Below are 12,668 nucleotides of genomic sequence, written 5' to 3' on the forward strand. Positions count from 1 at the left end.
GCACGAGGCCTGACTTGACTGTTCTCACAGCCACGGCAGTAAATGGGTGATGGGAGAGTCCATGCATTCGACTCCTCAGCCCCACACTCACAATATATACACTGCTTCTCTTCAAATATCAAGGGAAAGCTGCCTTTACAAGTGAAGAAGTGCTTACCTTTCCCCAAAATGTGGGGACAAACAGCCCCAATTTTTGTATCTAAAATGCCATATTAGGCATTTCTCGAATTTGCTCACAGTACCTTTATCTATTCTGTTACCCAAAACTATATTATACACATAAACTACATCAACTTGTATAAAAGCACAAGGGAAGATGACAAATGAAGACAATGTGTGATAAACACAAAAGAACACGCAAAAGAGAAATAGTTAAAACTATTACAGTCTCTTTACAGTCACACACCATCATGATGTCTGACTCCCCCACTCCCCTCTCCATCTTCTCCTCCACCAGAACCATGTCAGTGTCCCCTGGGGGAGGATCACACCTTCCTCCCTGCAGGTCTGGGACTCAGGATACTGCTTTCTCTGGCAGCTGTGGTTCCCGTGACCCTCGTCCTCAGATGTAGAAGGACTGTGTCAGCACAGGGGCACCTGGAGCTCAGGTCCCAGCTCCCCAAGTCACCCCGAGTCTGAGAGTCTCTTCTTCAATCTCATCTTAATTCAGGAAGCAGTTATCTGCTTTCCAAATGGTGTTGACACAAAAGAGGAACCAGATCTTTCTGAGGTCACCAAATTAACACACCACAAATTATTCACTGCTCATAGAAATTCAGCAGGTTTGATCAAATTAAGTGTATTTCATCCATTCCAGAGTAGGAAGCAGATAACAGAATATTAGGCTCCTGTAAAGTCCATTATCTGCCATTTCCCCAAATATTTTGGTGGCAGAAGTTTCCTGGTCACATAGACCAGACCCCTAAAAATAGATCTGGGGATGTTCCATCAGGCTCTAAGCAAATCCACACAAAGTCAAGTTGGATAAAGTAAACTCCAATTAATTTAGGAGAATCATTCAGAGCTCATGCCATTTTTTAAAGGATAAAATCCTTCTTAAATATTTTCTTTACCAAATGACAAATGATTTCCCATGGAAAAATTAGTTCTACCCTAAATGGGTTCAAAGTTATGTCTCAGCATGAGGCCTGACCTGACTGTTCTCTCAGCCATGGCCCAGGAATCTGCACCCAGAGCAGGAGGATGAGACTCCAGCATGCAGGACTCACTCACAGGTTTGTCCACAGGGAACCTGCAGCCCCAAGAAGAGCCCAGGGCAGGGCTGGGAAGGGAGGGGGCTCATGGGGACACGGTCTCAGGGGTACAGGGGAGGAGGGGGGCTTCAGGCCCTGGGGGAGCTCTATCCACACCAGAGCCTGAGGGGATCCCCTCCCCTGGGGGACTCACAGGCTCCTCCAGAGAAGGAGGATTGTTCATGGGAACAGAGGGCTTCTGGGGCCCAGCCTCCAGGGGGCAGAGGGTCATGGACACATCTCCAGAATAACATGCAAAGTATGGAAGGAGGGCCCCAGAGAAGGACTCAGGAGGGAAGGAGAAGATGTGGGAGCCATCAGTCATGTCATAGAAGGAGACGTCCCCGTGATCATAGTCCAGGAAAACCCCCACCCTGTGGGGAAACTGCCTGATGGGTAGTGTAGTATCAGGGTCAGTAAAGGCTTGGAAAATGTAGTTGTACTGGCCAATAACCCACTTCCCTTTCAGTGGGGAGTTAGCACTGTATCTGTTTTTCTCATCTTTCCTCCAGACCCCCAGTCCCCACTGAGTTCGGTCTCCACTCTTGACCTCCACTTCCCAGTAACAGCGCCCTGATGTGATGCCCTCAAGACCCAAAACAGTGTATTCTCCTCCTTTTCCATCGTGATGACAGGTCAGACTCGTCTTGTCATGAGAGAGGACAATTTCATGACTGCAAGAATCTGGATCCAGAGTGACAGGCCCTGCAGAGAGAGAAGCCATATGCCAGCCTGACATAACAAGGTTACACACCTCCTCACCTCAAATACTCAGCTTTATGGGGAGAGGGATATGTTCCCTGAAATGAGAACCTGGTGACTCCAGTTCACAGCCCCCAAGCAAGAGAGAGAGCCAACAACATTATTGGGTGTCAAATATGTCGCAGGAACCCTGGGGACCCACCAGGACCCCAAGGACTAAGGAGCCCCTTCACCACTCATGACCAGTCACCCCCAGCCCATCTGTGTGATGTCACAGCTACACCTACCCCACCCCCATGTAGGGTGCAGAGTCTCTGCCCACACAAGGAACAGAAGGAAAGGCCAGAAGCTGAGCAGCCCCAGAGAGAACAGAATCACTCACAGGCCTGGAACTGCTCCTTCCGCCAATCTGCAAGAGACACACATGTCACGTGAGGGACTCTAGATACTCACACATCAGGGCCCACACCTAGTTTTCTACAAGACAGTGATACAGAGTTCACAGGGGAAAATATGTGGAAACATTTAGTTGACGCATTTAACTTTTAGATTCATATGCACACACATACACAAAGTTGTTAATACTGCAAATTTCCATGATTTAAGACATAAAGCTTTATACTCAGGGATGAGAGGCTGGACACCAACTGAACAGAAAGGTCTTTACCCAGACACAACCATCAAATTATACTTTCCAAGTCACCAGCAACAGGCCCATCCTGGAAACGCGGTTTTCTTGAACAGATTCTATGGAGATGAAACACCCAGGACTGCATGTGCTTATGAAGAACTAATAGACCTGGACGTGCAGCTTGTCTCTGAGCCACAGGGCTTAGAGCTACAACCAGCCAGGCCCATGTGCAGCCCGACGCTCCTGCTTCTTGGGGCAGCAAAGGCCTGTGGAAGCCTGGAGACGTGGGGGATGGTGGGCAGAGTTTTCCCTCTGATTGTCCAACAAGGGGAGAGAGAGAGAGTGACACAGCATGACTGAGCTGCACGTGGGGGTGAATGTGACATGAGTGAGGAGACTCAGGACACTCAGCAGAGGACCCTGCCCACTCAGGAGGGGGTGCAGAGGGTTCTAGGAGGAGAGAGACATGCAGAGTAAGGACATGGACACACACTGAGAGGACCAAAAACTAGTGACGACGTTCTACAGTTTCATGTATGGTGGAAACAAAACCCTCCCTATAGACAGAGAAGAACACAAACACATTGGAATGACACATCTGTTTCCATCAAGAGGAGCCCAGAAAGATGGAAGCTTCAAAGTAAAACCTCTCTGAATAAGCAGAATAATTGTTCGGGGGAAAAGGATGTCCCAAAGCTATTTCCATATAGGCTTTGTGGACTCCACCCCCACCCCAGGTCAAAGCCAAAGACACTGGGAACTCCAAATCCCATCACCACCAAAGGGAAGGTGGCTGGGACCTGAGGGTGGGGTTAAGCAGCCAGGTGGATACAAAAGGCAGACACGTGGGCTTTGGGGGACCACATTTTGGGCTCTCTACCAGCTCGCAGCGTCCGGCCAGCTCTGAGAGTGACTTTGGGTTTCCAGGTCGTCAGATCGGGTAGGACGCATTAAAGACTTTATTTCCCTATTTTCTCCCTGAGTTGTACATTTTCCTTATTTCCTTTCCTCTTGTAAATAAACCTTTTATTAACCCTTTTGTGTGTGTCTGTAGTAGAGTATTCATAAGTCCCTTTAAAGCGCGCGGGTGAGGACCCACAGCCAGGAACCCGTTTAATATCGGGGTTGCTCTATAACATAATGACTTCAAAGATGTCCATGTCCTCATCCCATGACCTTGTAAAATGTGTCCTTGACAGAGGAAGGAGAAACCTGCAGGTGGGACAGAGATGGTACCTAGAAACAGTGATGTTATTGAGGATCATCAGGGGGAACCAATCACATGAGCCTTAACAGCCGTGACCCTGTACCTGTACTCAGAGACAGTCACATGGTGAGGGCAGCGGGGCCATAAAGAGGCTGCAGGGCAGGCTGTGTAGACAGAGGATGGGGGTCTCCAATCAATGTAGGGGGCCCTAGATCCTGGGAGAGGAAGGGGCTCCTGAAAGGAAGGAGCTGCCAGACCCTGGAGTTAGTCCCAGGACTCGGTCTCAGGTGTCTGCCCTGCAGGCGTGTGAGATGATAAACTGTGTGGGTGACGCTGCTCAGGGTGTGGTGACATGTGTCAGTAGTAGCTGGAGCTCTGATACCCCATGTGCAGTCCCAGGCAGGTGAGCAGGTTCCTCGCAAGGGAGGGTCTGGAGGCAGCACCAGGACCCCATGATGCACGTGGAAAGATGAGGACCCTGAAGTGTCACCTGCTTTGGGGGGAGACAGAGGGAGAGAGAGGGGCCTGGAGAACAGGCAGGGAGGGAAGGACAGGTGAGGAGATGAGGACAAGGATGTGGGACAGGAGGAAGGAACCAGAAGGTTTATCAATTTGCTGACCAAAGACAGACACAGACCCTGACTCTGCTGTGGAGGGAGGGTCACCCACAAGCCCTAATGATCAGACAGGACATGTCCTGCCCCCCTCAGCATGTGCCACACGGGCTTTTATACCAGTGGCCCCAGGGGAGCCCCTGAAATGACTGAAAGGGGAATACAGCCCCTCTCCCCCAGAGCCCCAAGACCATGTCATCCCTACTCCATGCTTGCCTGGGAAGGAGGAGGCAGGTCATTACCCAACACTCAGGTCAGACACAGCAAGACTCAGAGGCCATCAGGGGAGAGCCTGAGTTTCCCAATTGTGTGAGGAGAGAGGGGGAGAGATGAGAATCCAGGATCCATATTTATAGGAATAAGGAGCAACATCTTCTTGTGCACATGGTGTGTAAATGTGTGATACCAGCCACACCTGCACAAGCACACTCTGAGAAACTGTCATTTCCATTTTAGCTTGATAAGAAATAAGATCCCATGCAATGACTGGGTGGCATATATGTGACCTCTTTGTGAAAAAATGAGATTTTAAATTTACTTGTTTTTCCTGAGATATTAGTTGACATCCAGGTTTAATGCTCTACACCACGCTTCTTCATACAACAATAAAAATGAGGGAGTGGAGGAGAACAGGAACAGGAGCATCAGAAACAAATGTAGAAAATCCAGTGACATTTAATGTGAGACACAGCGTGCCCAGGACTGTGTGTGCACTGCTAATCAGTTAATTTTTGTAGCAAAACCTTAAATAAAAAAAATTTTTGTTAAATTTCACAAATAATACGAGATCACACACGTATCTATCTATGAATCTGTCAATATCAAAATGTTGATTCTAGTGTATTAATGTGTTTCATTCAAACACATCATTCTTTTTGCATGCCAAAGGAAAGTTTATGTTAAAATGCATGAGACACGAACTCAGCAGAGGCTGGAGTGATGGTAAAGATGACTCCGTGATCCTCACTGCATGAAAATGAGCCCCAGCAGAACCAGGGAGACTCTCAGGAGGGTCCTCACACTCCTGGTCCCCAGCCCCTCCCCTACAAACTCCCACTCTGTGGCTCAGGGTCTGTGTCCAAGACCATGAACAAACCCCTGAGCAGGGAAAGGGCGTGTGACTCAGAATCAGGAGGCTCAGATCTCCCCTCACAAGCATCTCTGACCTTCCCTGCAGGACCCAGTGCGGACCCTGCCCTGGGGTTACAGTGGGGAGCTCATGTGAGAGGCAACACAATTAGATGGTCACCTCAATCATGGTTTTTAACATGTAACTTTATCTGAAGTACTTCAAAAGGCCCACTGTGTTTCATTCCCAAGCCTTGCATGGTGTCTGAACAGCACAGATTCAAACTGGTGACTGTGCCCAAAACTCTAGAAGGCTCTTCTCCCACACACCCCTCTCCTTCCTTCCTCTCTCTATCTCCATCCAGACTTTTCTTTCAAATATCTCCCCTGTTCTTTGGGAATGGATTATAACCATTTTAGGTTTCTTCTTTTCCAGTCTACATAGTTGCCTCTTAAAAAAAAACAAAAAAAAAAAACACCTACTTAATAGCGACCATGAGACTGTCAGACAAAATTCTCCTTAAAAAGATGATGGTTCTGAAAAATCATACATTGTTTATCTTATTACAAAGACACAAAAAATACAGCCGCAAGCACACACACACACACACACACACAGACACACACACAGAGAGGATTTTACATGTAATTTCAGATCTTTTACAGGCCCCTGCCCAGGAGTCATAAACACCCCAGAAGCTCTGACTCAGACTCAGACACCAGCTCTAAACAACTGATTCCTCAGCACCCACAAGGGATTAGAAGAAAAACCCAGCTTGGACATGAATCAGAGGATGCATGAGAAGACAGAGAATCAAGAGGAAACAGGAAACAAAAACTAGATCCAAAATAGGACTGGGATTTGGGATCCAGAAAGATCCATAACCCAGGACCCCTTAGCAAGACCTGAATTGGAAGCAGAAAGTAGGATGTCTGGAATTTTCCAGAAATCAGAAAATCCTGACCCACACACTTGTCCCTGCTGCAGCCTCTCCTCACACTGACCCCCACTGTCCTCACCCACGAGAAAGGACCAGGTGACAAGGGGTCAGAGGGTGTCCTGACCCCACATGACCTGCAGGGAGGACAGGGCAGGTGGAGGCAGGTCTGTGCTCACAAGGGGGGACCTGCAGTTCTCAGATGGAGGCTCCAGAGTGAAGGAAGAGCAAGGACTCCAGGTCCTTCATGGGGGGGTTTCCTGATAGAGAAAGGGCAGATGGGAGGCTGGGAGGGGTCCAAGGACCCTCAGGGCCACTCACCTGCATACAGCTGGGCCTTCCTCCAGGCTGAAAGGGAACACACAGGTGAGACCTCAGCACAACCAGCTGCTCATGTGATCCAAGGACCCTGGGCTCCCCCTGTTCTGCATTGAGACTCTCTAGGGGGTGGAGGGGAGAGGCTGGAGAGGTTATGACCTCCTGCCCTGTGCAGACAGCAGGGGTGGTGGGAAATCCCTGGCTCAGGTCAGGAGCCTGCAGGACAGACTGACCCAGCCCTGCCTGCTGCTGCTGTGGGGCTTTGGACAAGTCACTGAGCAGCTCTGGGCTTCAAATCTCCTGTTTCACCTGCTACTCAGTGTTGCTGCACAGGATCAAAAACAGTATATGGGAAGATATTTTTTAACATACATATTATTTCATAATTATTACATTCAGTATTTCCTTGGAAATTAATGGGAAGATGAAATAAAAACACGACATGGACATCACACCAGCTGCAGAGTAGAAATGGCCCATCTTTCTCCAATGCAGTATTTCCAGTGATAAAAACTCTCTGGGAGAGGGAAAGTCCCCCCACTCCCTCCCATGCAAGGTCACCCCGTCCTCCCCCAGCACTACTGATCAGCATCTTCAGGAGCAGAGAGAACAGACTCTCCTTGGGGTTTTTTGGGGAGAGAGGGTAGGAGGCGGTCACACTCCTAAACTTCAAGAGTCCATTTGCTTTTCAAATCCCAGAGCAGCTGCTTTACTTCCAGGTGCTGACCAAGAACCAGATGCATTGAGGACTAGAAAGCCAGCACCATGGTGGGAAAGTCAGGGCTGGAATGAGATGAGGACTCAGGAGACTCCAAGGGTCACCAACCACCAGGATCCCAAGAATGAGGGGAAAACAGCACCCAGATCTGGGGAGCCCATGGAGCAGGGTCCTGCCTCCCACCAGCTCCCACTTCCACCCCAGGGAAGGGGCCACATATCTGTGCTTAGACAGCCAAAGGGAGGGAACCATGAGCACAGGGGACAGGGGCCCAGGACACCTGGGGCATCACTCACCAGCCAGGTAAGCTGCCTTCCTCTGGTCTGAAAGACAACAGAGGAAACAGATGAGCTAAGAACCAGAATGTCTCCTATGAAGGGGGCACAGAGAGTTCAGGAGGGAGAGCAGAGCTTACCTAGATCTTCCTGGAGTTCATCTGAAAGAGAATTAAAAATATAAGTATAAACTGTTGCTAAGAACAAAATTTGTGCCTAGAGAAGACACAAAAATAAATCTCTTTGTGTCCTAGAAGTTCCACCTTCAGACCAACATGAGCCTCCAAGCTCCACTGTCCCCTTTGGGACTCAGCACCTGCTCTGATCTCCCTAAAGTGGACCCTGGGCTCTGGCTCTGGTGTCAGCTTGTCCCTCTCAGCATCCACTGTCATACATACCAGCCTGGCCCTGCCCCTCCCTATCTGTGTCCTTCAGGGCCTCCTCCTTGGTCTGTCTGTCCTCCTCCGTAGCCTGATGTAGACTCATCTGTTTCTGAAGCTCCTGCACTGGTATGGAAAGTTCTTCCAGGATATAGATTGCAGCAAATGGGAGCAGGAATAGCAGCAAGTGCAGAATCACCAGGAAAGCCAGCATCCAGGGAGAGACCTGGGGGAAGAAGGGCTCTACAGACAGAGACCCCCACAGAAACCCCATCAGGATATAGCCCAGGACAGCCCAGCCCAGCACACCTGGGGTCCCAGCCTCTCCCTCTGACCCTGCAGGGAGTGGGGGGTGGGAAGCAGCACTGACCTGGGATGACAATGGCCATGGCCTTCTCCTGGCCCAGGATGGGGTTGAGGATGGAGCAGGTCACGCTCCCCGCAGAGCTGTCTCTCACCACCAGAGCAGCCTCCACACTGAACAGCCCCTCATTGTCCTGGGCCTGGGCCTTGGAGAACTCTAGGAACTGCTCCCCATGGAGGTGTCTCCACTGCACCTGGGGCTCTGGGAACCAGCCCGAGGCTGTGCACACTACACGCACCCCGTCCTCCTCTGGCCCCAAGATGTGCACTTGAGGAGCAGAGCCCACACCTGCGAAAGGAAGATGAGAGCCAGGTAGGGCAGGGCCCACCTGTGCACAATGCCAGAGAAGGCTGCCAAGGTGCACTCTGAGGGGTCTGGGAGAAACCATGCCTTGGGGAGCAAAATGATGACCTGATACGTTCATCTCTACCTTTCTACCTATTATTTTTATAATTATATAAACATGTTCAAATCTTTGTAGAATTTTTTTACTGTTGTAAGAGTACAGCTTATAATCCATAAACAGCTGTATTTTCTCATTTCTCACCAACATCTCAGCCTCCATAGTGCAGCTTATCCTTCTAGTCCATTCTATTCTGGGTGATTCAATAAAAGTCTCCCATTTGTCCACCCCAATCTCCAATGTCCTCTCATCCAGTCTCCATTCAGGACACTCCTGACCTGATCTTGAAAGCACCTGCATCTTGGACTGGTCACTTCCTTCTCAGGGTGGCTTGTGGTAACTTGGACCCCTGCTGAGCCCCTTTCCTGACCTTTCTCCCTGAACCTGCTCCTTGAAGGCAGCACAGTCCCAGGGTCCAGTCCTTAAATCCCCATCTTATCTCACACCCTCTCCCAGGGCTTCTTCTCCCTCAGCTCCTGTGTCTCCTCACACATCACTTCCAGATATCAACTCCCCAGCCTCCAACCTCCCTCCATGAGAGCCCCATTCCTGTGGGATACATCTGCCAGGATTCTTCCCATGCTCTTCACACCCAAAATTCTACACTTGAACTCATGCTGTTGTCTCATCTGAGGTAAATTAGCAAAAAAAATGTTCCTGATTCTTCACCCTTCTTCATATCAGGCTCACACTCTGCCACAACATTTTACTCACACTCTGATTCTGGATTCAGTCATGTGACTTCATGTGTCTAATGAGAGATCAGCTCATGTGATTCAGCAGAGGTTTCAAGTGCTGACCCCACGGGTCTTCCCTCTGCCATCTCCATGGAAGGACATTGTAGTCCAGGTGCTGGAGGATGAGCTCTTGTTGCAGAGACTGTCACCAGCCTTTCCCCCTGAAGCTGGCCTCCCTCAGCCAGGAGCCCGTGACCATTCATGTAACGAGCCCAGCCAAGGTCCATTTGCTGAATTTTTCTTCTGACCAAAAAATATAGGAGGAAGTTCAGTGGAGAGTAGTCAAGTCCATCCCAGGTTAGCTGATGGCCCAGCAGCCCATGTGAGTACAAGTCCATTACTACAGGCCACTGAGAGATTTTCTTTGTGGTTCTTTGTTACACAGCAGCAATATAGTGACAAGTAACTGATACACATTATTAATGTTCCTGACATTAAATATCACACAGACTCTGCAAAGCATTGGAAGCCTCTGCAGTTCCTTCTTCCACTTTAATTCTGTTACCCAATTCTCATTTAATTGGGTTATTCTAAACCTCACTGATGGCACCTCCTGTGCACCAACTGCCACGTGTGAACCAGCCCACCCCTCCACCCCGTAACGGCATCCACAACTCCAGACACTATCCCAGCACTTGTCCTGCCCACAACTGCCAGAGTTACATGCTAAACGCTATTGTGCTTAAAATCTCCAACAGCTCCACATGCAAACACCACAACATGTGCACCAGGACTCCTCATCTGTGACTGACTCCTCCCCAGCCTCTTCTCTCTGCAGTGCTCACACTTTTACACCTGTGCCCTCAAGACCCAACACCCCAAACTAAAGAATCTAACTGCTGCTGTCCACAATCACCAGGCTCTGTGGACTCCATCGTCCTTCCTTCATCTGGTCTGAGGGGCTTTATAGACCCTGTTAGATAAAATGATGTCCCAGCTCAAATATCTACATCACATGGAGGTTTTTATGATTACCATGTACTCACAACATCTTTTCATGACAGTGTTGTCACCTCACAACACCCTGCTCCTCACTCTCTCCCACCAGCCATGAGGACTCCATGTGAGCAGATCACACACCAAACACACACTCCCTCAGGTCATTTACACATGCTGTGCCTCCACGTAGGAATTTCCCTCCCTGTAATGTACAAAATGCCTGTAGCCAACATTGCTCTGTGATACGTAGGGAAGTTGTTAAAGGACAAACTCCAAAGAATTTTTTTTTTTCCACAGTGAGGAAATTTTCCTGTTTTTGCTTCTTTTTCTTTCTTTTTTATTAAACCTATAATAGTAGACAGATGTGATTTAACCTATTGTGGCAATCACTTCACTGTATATATAAATCAGTCATTATGCTGTATGCCTCATGTTACATATGATACATAGTAATTATCTGTCTATAAACTGGGGAGAAAGGAACACCCACACATCAGATATCTACTCAGCTGTATTCCCACTTCCCTGGAGTCTTTGCTCCAACGGCACCAGGTTGAGCTGCTATTTATTACTGTAACCTCCCCTCAGCCCCAGCCCCACATTGCTCACCCATCTCCCCGCTCCATTTAGATACCTGTCCTCGTCACTTCTCACATCGAAATGTCATTTATGTCCTGGTTATTTATTACAATTGCTCTATCGCCTACTACAAATATAAACTCAAAGAATGAAGAACTTTATTAGGTTTGTTTTTGTATCCAAGGGTTTAGAACAGGGCCAGACATGTGGTAGGTACCCTGTATATTTATATTTCATAAAACATGAATGAATAAGTCTTTTCTTTCTCATACATGAAACGAAAACTAAATTCCATTGCTCTTATTTTTCCCCCAATTCCAAAACTCCAGGACTCTGAGATATTTAACATGTCACCAACCTGCCACCTGCAGCTCCAAGCTGGCTTGCCCATGGAGGACTCCATTGCTGAAGAAGCAGGTGTACAGCCCGTTGTCAGCAGCCTGGACCTCGTGGATGATCACAGAAGCCTCCCCTTCACTGAGGAATTTCCCCACCAGTGAGGTCCGCCCTGCATACTGGGCCATCAGCTCCTCATGCCGCTCCTGTCGGTCTTGATAGGTGAACACTGACTCCCAGACATTGGACCGGAACCACCTCAACTCCATGTTCTCTGCACTCATGACTGGGAACAGGGAGCAGGGCAGTGTGGCATCCTTGCCCAGCTCTGCCACAATGGGGCCTGAGGGGCCAAACACATGGAACCTCTCTGTGAACACAGACATGGGCGTTAGAAAGGGTGAGAGACACAGTCATATCAGGGAACACACACTATCACTGGGGGAGGCCCAAGCAGCCTGAGGGAAAGTATCTATGAGCAGGCAGCTGACTTGAAGGAGTAACAGTGACAATTCTGAATCTGGGAAAGATCTTCCAATCACAACTTGTGGTCCAGAAATAATGTCAAAGATGCTCCCTCATTCAGTGGTGTCCCTGATAGCAGGACCTTCCATGAAGAACTCTAACTCCATGGTTCTCATCTTCAGCATCACAGTCTCTAGGAGGGCTTTTAACTGTAAAATGCCAGGACCCTACCCCAGGTCTGATGTAGTAGATTGGGATGTGCCCAAGAATGTGCATTTCAAAAGAGTTCTTGGGGGACTAAGAAGGTGTCTAAGGAAATTCATTTCATTGCACAGAGGATCATCAATGTGAATGAGTGGACAGGACACCCAGAGAACACAGGGCTTGTGACACAACTGGACACTCTCATACAGCTGTCACCAGGCAGACAGCACCAAAAGGGACACAGGGGAGAGTCATGTTTCACTGACCAAGAGGTAGGCAGAGAAGACACCAGGAGGCTGTGGTCAGGGTGGGGGAGGCTGCAGCACACACCATGATGGTGACTCAACCAGTCACGTGACCCTGGACAGGGAGAGCTGACAGTGAGGGGCTCACATCTCTGACTGGGAGCTCCCAGCTACCAAGGTCCCCAGTGAAGAAACAAGGCACAGAGCTGGATGACTCCCACAGCCCCCTCAGGACTGGCCCCGTGCTCCTGAAGCTCATGGACAGTGTGCACAGCCCAGAGTCTCAGGACCG

The 12,668-nt window shown here is 49.2% G+C and overlaps 1 protein-coding gene across 1 annotated transcript; it reads right to left on the reverse strand.

Moving 5' to 3' along the window:
• Positions 1–1,299: 1,299 nt before the first annotated feature.
• On the reverse strand, positions 1,300–12,464 carry LOC119253256 (butyrophilin subfamily 1 member A1-like). Its single transcript, XM_054698133.1, has 7 exons — positions 12,398–12,464; positions 11,485–11,832; positions 8,475–8,756; positions 6,735–6,761; positions 2,338–2,364; positions 1,408–1,958; positions 1,300–1,314 (listed from the first exon to the last, which is right to left on the reverse strand). The coding sequence occupies exons 1-7, from the start codon at positions 12,462–12,464 to the stop codon at positions 1,300–1,302; spliced, it is 1,317 nt and encodes a 438-aa protein (XP_054554108.1).
• Positions 12,465–12,668: the final 204 nt, after the last annotated feature.

This window comes from Talpa occidentalis, unplaced genomic scaffold, assembly GCF_014898055.3.
Source record: "Talpa occidentalis isolate TD23 unplaced genomic scaffold, MPIMG_talOcc4v2.1 talOcc4.2, whole genome shotgun sequence".
Classification (NCBI taxonomy): Eukaryota; Metazoa; Chordata; class Mammalia; order Eulipotyphla; family Talpidae; genus Talpa; species Talpa occidentalis.